General features: G+C 56.0%; 1 protein-coding gene across 9 annotated transcripts in view; it reads right to left on the bottom strand.

The window, feature by feature from the left end:
• Positions 1 to 1,095: 1,095 nt before the first annotated feature.
• Positions 1,096 to 9,900, bottom strand: part of DIS3L2 (DIS3 like 3'-5' exoribonuclease 2) — a 273,032-nt gene continuing 264,227 nt past the window's right edge. For all 9 annotated transcript variants that reach the window (XM_037908114.2, XM_043521858.1, XM_043521860.1 and 6 more), the window contains 3 exons: positions 9,127 to 9,231; positions 7,292 to 7,393; positions 1,096 to 1,644 (listed from right to left, as the gene is read on the bottom strand). In XM_037908114.2, coding sequence (XP_037764042.1) covers positions 1,546 to 1,644; positions 7,292 to 7,393; positions 9,127 to 9,231 — 306 coding nt within the window. In that variant the 3' untranslated portion in view covers positions 1,096 to 1,545. The remainder of the gene's footprint in view (positions 1,645 to 7,291; positions 7,394 to 9,126; positions 9,232 to 9,900) is intronic.

The raw sequence follows: 9,900 nt of genomic DNA, 5'->3' as shown, positions 1-9,900 counted from the left end.
TTAGTCTGAAGTCTAGACTTGTCCACACTAGCCGTAGCTAGCACACGCTAACATCACCCCTTTGACTCCCACTCTGGACAAGGCCCAGGAAGCTGGTGCCCAGGCCCCCGGCCGAATGCTGCAGGGGTGACAGCGTTCAGCAATCTCTGTGCTTTCCGCGATGGAGACACTCATGATTGGAGGGAGTTGGGGCCTGCTGGTTTTCTTTAGTGGGATGACTTTGGTCTATGCCAGATGATTAATGGCTTAAATCTTCTGTGCATACCTCCTCCCTTCCCCTCCCACTCCGCTCCCCGTAGCATGCCCGGCCGTGACTTGTGCCAGGGCTTGGTCAGCGCTCGCTGGAGTGCGCTTGCAGAGCGGTGACTCACGTGGGAGTTTAACAGCAGCTGAAATGCCCAGCGCAGTGATAGGAGCTTAGCAAGGCTGGCTGGGATGAGTCAAAGCAGGGCAAGGCCAGAGGACGTGGGGATCATGGCAAGGAGGTCACTGCAAGATGGGCTCTGGAGAGCAGAGGCACCGGGCAGTCTGGAAGCGGGCTGGCACTTCTGCTGACCATAGTAGGATGGCTGAAGGGGAAGGGAAGAGGAAGAGGAGGAGGGACGGGGCCTGCATTTCCTTTCTCAATATCCCAAAAGGATCCGGGTGGGGCCTCTGAGTGCCTGCTGAATTTGACAGAGACAGGTCCTCTCCACCTGTGCAGCTTTTCCCCAGGCTCCTTTGTATTGACCCTGACCCCAGGAAACAGCATCATCTCCAGCAGGAGAGTCCCAGGCATCCCTGGGCAGAGGATTATCCTGGAGCACAGGGTGAGCAGCTGGTTCAGAAAGCCACAGGCTCCTCTTAAACATGCGGACCGACAGATTAGCAAACCCACTGCGATAGCCAAGAGCAAACGTCCTTCATCCCCCCACTCGTCTGTTGTGCAAGGACCGCCGGAGCGGGAAACGCAGATGATGTAGCTGCTGCATGATCTTGAATTTCACAATGTGCTGAGAAACAGCAAGCGCAGAAAGGCCCGAGCCTGCCGGGAAGACGACTGCCCAGGATTCCCGCCCTTGGAATCCGAAGGAGACAAAATAAACGCCACACACATTCCATCGCCGACCAGATCTTTATTACGGGATGCAGAATTCAGCAAGAAACCTATTGGTGGCCCCCTGGTTCTCCCACGTCCAGAGCGGCCCAAAGCACCAGGGACAGCAGCACCCTCTCCGAGAGGACGGCTCGGGTGGCGGGGGTGCGGCGGTCAGCAGCATTAAAAAAAAAAAAAAAAGCTAAAAAAAAAAATACAACGCTAAAAAATGTTTTAGAAACAGCATTCATGTTCCTGCAGCTTCAACGATCTCAGCCAGGAAAGACCCAAGCTCCCCCCACCCCCCAGGTTAAAATCCAAACCGGAAGTAAAACGGAATTCATTTAAAAAGTTCCCTCCCCACCCCCGCGGAGCTAGGGTAGAGCAGTGCGAGGCCTGGGTGGTCCAAAGGAGTCTGGCGGCATGGTGGGGCGGCGGTCACGACAGGCAAGCGATGGAGCCCGTGGCGCTCACTTCTCCTGGCCCGGTCTCTTGAGCACGGCGCTGTACTTCAGGGGGCCGCTGTCAGACGTCAGGATGACCTCCACCAAGGTGAAGATGGTGATTACCTTTGGCCAGGGAGAAAAAACAAAGGGGCCCCCGGGTTAGCGGGCTTCCAACAATGAGTTAATCTAGGGCTGCTTCTGCTCCAGAGGCCAGCCAAGCTGCCCGCATTTACCCAACCATTTACCCGCACTGACAACCTGCTGGGAGCCTGAGGGGCTGGAGAAGATGTCTGGGAAAGCTCAGCTTTAACAGGGAGGTGTGGCCTGCGGAGGCTCCAGGTCCCCCAGCATGGCAGGCTGGGGCATCTGCTATCTCGCAGGGAGGATGCAGAAGGACCGGGAGGAATTGCTGATACAGGACACGGGTGGTTTGGTGCCTGTGAAACCTGAAGCTGCGGCCAATTCCTTGCTGCTGCGATTTGGATAACAGGCACTAAGTCAGCCAGCTCATGGACACGTACCCCACAAGCTGAGTGCCCCCCTGGGAACACGGTGCGATGAGAACTCAGCTAGACTGGAAACACACTGACACATGACGGGGCCTTCCCAGCCAAGGAGCCTGACCCAGGTTGCTTTGTTCATCCCCACACCAGGGTGTAATCTGGCGTCACTCTCTGACTAACAACTGCCCAGTCAGAGCCTGCTGCCCCTTCGTTAGCATCAGCACTGGTGCGTCTGTCCCGGAGCCTTAGCCAGCAGGACGGTCTGCACGCCTGGGGCCTAGGGACCACACTTATCTAACAGCCACCACGGGTCATTTTTACCCAGTTGACATGAACCTGGAAATTCAGAAGCCTGCAATATGACGGCAATCAGAAAAGAGAACCCTGGCCCTGGGAGTTATGGGACTTGTGTGGGGTTCAGGGGGTCTGGGTTCTCACCCCTACTCTGCCAGACCCCCCCGTGTGACCTTGGCCAAGTCTCAATCTCTCGGTGCCTAAATTCCCCATCTGTGAAATGGGAACAACTTTTCTTTTCTCCCAGCCAGTGTCTGTCTGCTCTATTTCAATTGGAAGCTCTCCAGCATCTGGGGCATGGTCTGTCTCTTACTATGGGCCTGGTCAGGGCTTAGCACAATGGGGCCCTGATCTAAGTTGGGGCCTGATGGGGCTACTGTAATACAGATAATTACTTCATTATTAATTAATGTGTACTTGAACCAAAGGTGAAGAGAAATAATTCCCGTAAATACCCTGGGGATTTTCGAAACGTTCCCTCAATAAGAAAACGCCGGCTCATACATTTCAGCATATCAGAGCAGACTGCAGCATGGAACTGACTGTACTAGTTACAGAAGGAAATATAGACCCTGGACAATCAATCCCTTCGATTCAGCCATGCAGAGCAACCTGCCCTCCTCTTTTAGCCAATTCTTAATGTTTCCTCTGAATATTGTGGGGGTGCCTCAGTTTCCCCTAGGCAGTTCTTAAGTGTCTAGGTGGTGGGATAAGAGTGTATGATCGTTGCAGAGCCCTAGAGGGCAGGTGTGTGCAGGGGTCTGGACACAGAGAATGGCCGACACCCTGTTTCCTGGCAACTGATGGCCTGGGCCCTTCCCCCCTGCAAGGTGAGAGCTAAAGGGTTGGAGAACAAAGGAATCCGGTGACCTCCTGGCCTGGGAAAGGAACAAAGCCCAGAGCAGGAGGGGCTGGAGGGGGAGGCAGTTTGGGGCTGGCTGGGGACATGGAGTGAACGGCAGACGTGGTTGTCTGGCTCACTGCCCCCAAAATGGACCCGGCTGAGGGGTCCTGTTCTCTGCACCTACAAGCTCTGGTTTAGACCATGTTCCTGTCGTCTAATAAACCTCTGTTTTACTGGCTGGCTGAGAGTCCTGTCTGACTGCGGAGTTGGGGGGCAGGACCCTCTGGCTTCCCCAGGACCCCGCCTGGGCGGACTCGCTATGGGACGCGCACGGAGGGGCAGAGGATGCTGAATGCTCCGAGGTCAGACCCAGGAAGGTGGAAGCCGGGTGAGCTGTGTGTCCTGCAGACAGGCTGCTCCCAGAGAGGAGACTTCCCCAGAGTCCTGCCTGGCTGCGTAGGGAGCAGCTCCAGAGCAGCGCCCGGGGACTCCGGGACACTGGTGATCCTCACTGGGCGTCTGCCAGCGTCGTAGTTTTATTGACTTCAGCTATTTCAATGGAGCTGAGCCGCCTGACAGCAGCAGCCTAGCTGGGCCCAGCCCTGCAAGCACGCCCCGGCGGAAGGCTCGCCGCTGGGAACAGCTCCAGCGATTTCAGGTGAACACTGGAGCCAGCACCACTTGCAGGATCTCACGTTCACTGCAGACCGTAACTTGTTCACACGCCAGCAAATCGCCAAACGACAACAGTTCCAGCAGCAAAGGCCCTGGCTAGGCAGGGAGGGAGCGACTGGAGAGTTAGGGTATGGCTACATGGAGAATAACAGGCGTGTTCTTAACCCGGGTTAGCCACTCGGGTTCCAGGATTCCTGAGGACATGGCAACTCAGCTTCACCCGGGTTAACAGCTCGAATTCAACCCCGGATTCCCCTACGGGCTTCAATTTGAGCTGCTTCCCTGGGTCGTCGTCTCTTCACTGCTACTTTGGCCCCAGTTCGCTAATGGGAGTTAAGAACGCACCTTGGTCTGCAGTGTAGACAGACCTTACGTGAAAGATGGAACTTTATTTTCATCTGCAGAGGATCAGTTTTACCTACAGAATCTAATAAGAGGTTCCCCAAGAAAACAACCCCAGCTATATTATCGGGAATTCCACGGTTTCGTCCTTAGCCTCAAGCCTTCTGTGCACAACCCCACTAAGCCTGATCGCTTCTCACTCTGGGGAGGGCACAGCTGATGAGCTCTCTGGGGCCAGGACTCTCTCCCAGACCGTGCCTGCATTCTCCCAGCACGACAGGCCCTGAGCCTGTTCAGAGCACCTGCTCAGTCCCATAATGAGAGGGGAGAACCAGCCCGTTAGCTTTACTCCGCGCCCCTATGAGCCATTCCAGCCTCTCTCCCTGCACTTGCGAGTGGGCAAACTTATCCAAATCTTCCCAGCTGATTCTGTTTGCTGCTCAAAACCAATCATGTGGAAGAGGCCACGTCTGATTTGGACTCCAGTGTATCAAACTGGCCTGCAGTGAGTGAGTGCCAGGGGAGATGCCCTGCCACACTACTGCTACGCTGGCCAGCTTACACTGCAGCTGTGATTTCCCTCTGGGGAAGACACAGCCGCACTAGCTTTCATTGAGCTGGAGCCCTAAAACCAGCCGGACAGCCAGGGCGGGGGCACAGGCTGGCTGCCCCCCGGCTGTACCAAGTGTTTCAGACGGGATTGTACTCGGAGCAGCCGACCTGTCTGGCCACCGGTGCAGCCGTGGCTACGCCGCGCTTTAGTGCATTCAGATCCCAGGGACTGCACTGGAAATGAAACGCCGTGGTCACATCAGAGCGCCTGGCCAAAGGAGGGGTGGTCCCAGGAGGCTGGTATAGGCTGATTCACCCCTTAGTCTTCCTGCTGTTACCAAAGTTACACAGTGGAAGGGGAAGGGGCTGCTGGAACGCCCCCCAGGAGTCCGGCTCCCCCATCCGCACCAGAGACGGGGCCGGGCGGCAGGAACTCCTGAGCCCAGCAGCCTCTGCACATTTAACCTATTTTGCAAACAGCCTTTACAGATGTTCTCCCTCCCCGGCTGGGCTCAGCCAAACCAAGAGGCAGCCGCCAAGCCTTGCAAAGGCGCAAGGGGCCCCTCCCATCGTGCAGAGCCTGGCTGAGGGGGTGGTGCTGCCTGGCCCGGCAGGCTAACGCCAGGGCGTGACGGGGAGAAGAGTCTGTGCTCAAGGAGGGTGCATATGTATGTCAGGGTGACATTGCTTCTTGCTGCTTCAGCAAAGCTCTGGGAGGGCTGCAGCAGTTCAAGGGGTTAGAGATTTATTGACACAGGGATCTCTTGACTTGGAAGCGGGCTCCAGTGTTTGCTTAGGAGGCGGGGGAAGATTCATGGAGGAGTTCCCTCCATGGCTCAGTGTTTACTTTCCAGAAATGATTAGCCCCGGGGCTGGGCTCTGCTCGGGCTGGGCAGTCATTTTTCATGCTGCTCCCTGCAAGTGTGTAAGTGATCCCAGCTCCTGTACTACAGGATGAATTGGGGCCATGCAGGGCGGGTTCCAGGGGACTTCCCCAGCCAAGTCAGTTTAGCATGGAAGGTTCAGCTTTAAAGGGAGCGCGCTGCCCTGGGACAGCCTGCAGCAGCTTACTCTCATGGTGTGCCCACGCCACGGAGGCTATCCTGGCATAGCTACGCCGCAGGATCCAGGCCCGTGTAACCCCATGGCGTAGACAGAGCCTACACCGACGGAAGGGGGGTAGGAACACCACCTCCCCAAAATGGTAGCTAAATTGACAGAAGCATTCGTCTGTCAACAGAGCTGGGTCTCCACCGGGGGTTAGGTTTGCAGAGCTCTGGTGCTGGGTGTGTGTGTGGATTTTTCACACCCCTTTAAGTGCAGACCAAGCCTCAGCCAGGGGATTGGGATTCATCCCCGGGAATTTCAAGGCAATCAACTAGACCATTATTTTAAAGTGTTGCCAACTTTTGTTTGGCATCAAGGTAGCACTTAATCAAGCCAGACAAATGCAATCAATCCCCTTGATTGAGTTACTGTGTTAATAGCTGATGGGGACACAGGAGACAGATTTCTCTACTCTATTAAAGCATTAACACCATGTCTGGGGAAATCGGACTTGAAACATTCATTCTAATTGGATCTGAGCACTGCCTGCCACATGGGCTGAAACCTGACTGAAAAGTCATGCAGAAGGGGAATGATAAAGGCCAGAGCAATGAGGTGGGGAAGGCGTCTAGCCAGAGGCACAGACAGACCTGATCTTGCTTAACATCTTAATTAACGATCTAGAAGAGGGCAGTAAACAGCACATTAATTACATTCGCAGAGGCCACAGAAGCAGGAGGCATGGCACACAGCAGGGAGGGCACAGGACCCAAAGGGAGGCAGGCCAGGGTAATGGAACACTTTGTATAGTGGGAGTGCTGAGCCATTGAACCAAACTGTAAACCCAACCCTGTATGTAATGGAAACCAGCTCAAGCCAACGGGTACGGCAGCCCCCCCGGCACGAGCACCTATGGAGGCAGAGCGGCTAGAAAGCCCGGCAGTAATGGGAGTGAACCAGAGAAGAGGGTGGCCACTTGGGGAAACAGAAGCCAGAACACAGGGATGCAACGGAGGATGCAGCCTTCAGGAGCAGCACACCTAATGGAGGCCAGAAGGCCAGGAGCTTGCAGAAACACCATCTGCTGCAGTGACTAGAGCAGTGGGCTGGGGGCCAGGCCTCCGGGAGTCAGTTGCGTGGCAGGGACCATGAGAAACCAGAGCCCAGCCAGGGCCGGATTTACACCTTACGTGCCCCAAGGCGCAGCATCTTCAGTCCCGCCCCTGCAGCTGACTTTGAAGTTGCACATTTTAGAGAGGTAAGAGGCCCCTAGAACACCGGCACCCCAGCCACGGGCCTGGAAATCTGGCCCTGAGCCCAGTCTGAAGTCTAGACTTGTCCACACTAGCCGTAGCTAGCACAAGCTAACATCACCGCTTTGACTCCCACTCTGGACAAGGCCAGAGATCCTGGTCAGAGGGGAGTGCAGAGGGACTGATCGGCAGACAAGGGCTGTGCAGTTCAGTTGCGCTCCAAAGCCACTGATGCACGGAGCCACTGGTGTGGGCTTTACCTGGGGGTCAGCTTCCTGCTCTGGGGTCTCCGGCTCCCACAGGAGAGTTAGTTCAGGCTTCTTCCCCACGTTCTCAAAGCGGAATCCCGTCAGTGGCAGAGCCTGCAGAACAGACAGCACGTTGGGGAAAGCGCTGGCTTCCAGGAGCGGTGCTGGAACCCCAGGAATTCCGTCCCCTCCGCCGACGGGCAAGGAATCTGGCTGCTCCCACAATCCTGCTACTAGCTTAGCTGGCTTCACTGGACCCTGCTTAGCAAGACACTACTGGCTGAGCAATGCTGCTTACCTTCTCCCCCCAGCGTGTAAATGACGGCCAAGTTCTTTTTGTCCAGTGCCCTGTGTAAAGCACCCCCAGCTCTGTAACCTCCCAGGAGGAAGGAGCCAGCCCACGGTTCCCGAGATGCCGGTGGAAATGAAGTACTGCTGCAATATACCCACCCACAGGCCACATTTCACACTGTACATTCCAGGTCAAGATGCCATGGTCAGCAACAGAGTGGTCTAGACTACAGCAAACCATTTCCAAATGGTCTCAGATTTATGATGTGATCAAATGCAGTTAAAACCAACTGCTTCCCCATTTCAGCCCCAACCTGACCTCTGGGCCCCAAGCCCTGGTTTCATGTCACAATTCCTAGTGAATCGTTACCCACTTCTGGCACGCACAACCGCAAAGCAGAGGAGCTGGAAAACACGAAATCACGTCTTTTAATAAAAGCGAATGCACTACGGATCCTTCTGGTTTCCTTTGCTTCTGCTCTTGTCCTGCATGGGGGCTTTGGGGGTGTCTATGGGAAACCCCCAGACAGAGCTGCAGGAGACTAGCAGTGTGAGGTGAGCCTCCCGTCGAGGTCTTGTTTGGTGGCACTAGAGTACGTCGAAAGTTACAGTCCAATCTCACACTATTTTGTGACAAGACTGTTACGGTTGAAATGGTGTTAAACCTATTAGGGCGAACACCCAGTCAAACACTGGCTGTCCCCCAGCAACTCCCACTGCCCCCCATCCTTAACTCTGCCCTAGCGTGGCGGGCTCATCTGCGTGGCGTTAGTTATTAGTGTGACTATGCAGAAGTAGCTCCGCTGGGCAGGGAAGTCCTCTGCAGCCTTATCTACAGTGGGTAGGGAAGTCCTCTGAGGCCTTATCTACACTGCTCTTTAGGGCCTGTCTTCACTGCGCAGTTAACCCAGGTGCTTACCTGCCCCTCACACAAACCCCTCTGACCTAGGTTTGGAGGTGAATTAAGCCCAGGCGAACTGACCTGTCTGGGGGGACCGGTAAGAACCCAGGCTCCGATTTAACCCGGGCTGGAATCGCCCATTTTTCAGGGAGGATCCAGGCAGACTCACTTGAGAGCCGACAGTCCTTCAGTGACTTCCCACAATTCCCCGTGAAGGACAGAGCCGTTCTCCAGCAATTGACACACCTGACTGGGAAGAATCCTAGAGTGTCTCAGCACAAAGAACCACCGGCTGTGCCCCCGGACGCACACAGGCGAGTGCAGAAAGAGTGGGGGATGCAGCATCCGTGGGGATGTTCGCCTCCAGGCAAGGCTAACCCGCATCACTTGGGCTCCCTGTGCAGTGAAGACACCCTCCCCTCCCTTGTGGTCTTCCCCAGTTGCACTTGGCCCCAGGGCAGCTCTGGTGGTGGCAGTGCCAGTGTCGAATTGCCACCGGGTACTTAGCACCTGCTCTGAGCCCGGCTAGAGGACACAGAAGGGCCTTGACCAGCACTCCAGCCGTTACTACCCAGCAGAGCAGCACAGATGTGAGGTAGGGAGGATTAACGGCAAGGCCAGTCAAAGGGGGAAACCGGCGCTCCAGGGCACGTACGTTACAGTAGATGCGTTTCTGAACTCCGAAACTCAGCACCAGGACATCGAAGGCCTTGTTCAGGACGCCCATCACCATTGCCTCTGACTCCAGCGGGCCACACTCCTGTCAACACAAAGCACGGTCACGAGCGAGATACCGCCAAGGAGGGCTCCCACCTAGAGACCGTCGCCCAGTGTCCCACAACTCTCTGCCCACCTGGGCAGCGCCCATGGAGTTTGTAAATTGCTCCTCTGCTGGGATGTAACGCTCCCTCTCCCCAGCCGCTATGGAGCGCAGCGGATCCTCTCCCCAGTCCCGACCGGGGTGCCAGCCAGCCCTGTGGGGCACCAGCTGCTGGGACACCCCATAGACTGTAGCACTCCTAAGAGCTAGCTGGGTCCAAGCAGTCAAGGGAGGGATTGTTGAGCCCTCCAGTGCTGTGGAAACACAGTCACCTACATATACCCTGCTTGGACTCTGAGCAGCCGCCCCAGGGAAGAGGCCTCAGGGCCCATGACCCTGTTGGACATGACAGGGAGAATCATCAGCAGAACTGAAGCCAGAAGCAGCACTTGCTCCTTCTGGGGCACAAGAGGGAGGAGAGCCAACGGCTGCTCAGGCCAGGGATCACCTACAGAGCTAGCAGCAGCCGGACTGGCTCCAGAGCATGCCATGACCCATAGGACAGGGTCACCTGACAGGTGAGGATGGGGGGCTTTTAGTGCCAGGGTGTTCTTCAGAGACCACCCCCAAAGGGAACCAAGGAATCATCTCGATGCCTGAGGGCCGAAA

The sequence above is a fragment of the Chelonia mydas genome, chromosome 9 (genome assembly GCF_015237465.2).
Source record: "Chelonia mydas isolate rCheMyd1 chromosome 9, rCheMyd1.pri.v2, whole genome shotgun sequence".
Taxonomy (NCBI): domain Eukaryota; kingdom Metazoa; phylum Chordata; order Testudines; family Cheloniidae; genus Chelonia; species Chelonia mydas.
Note: the sequence above shows the minus strand (reverse complement) of the source record. Positions and strands in the feature narration are given on the sequence as shown.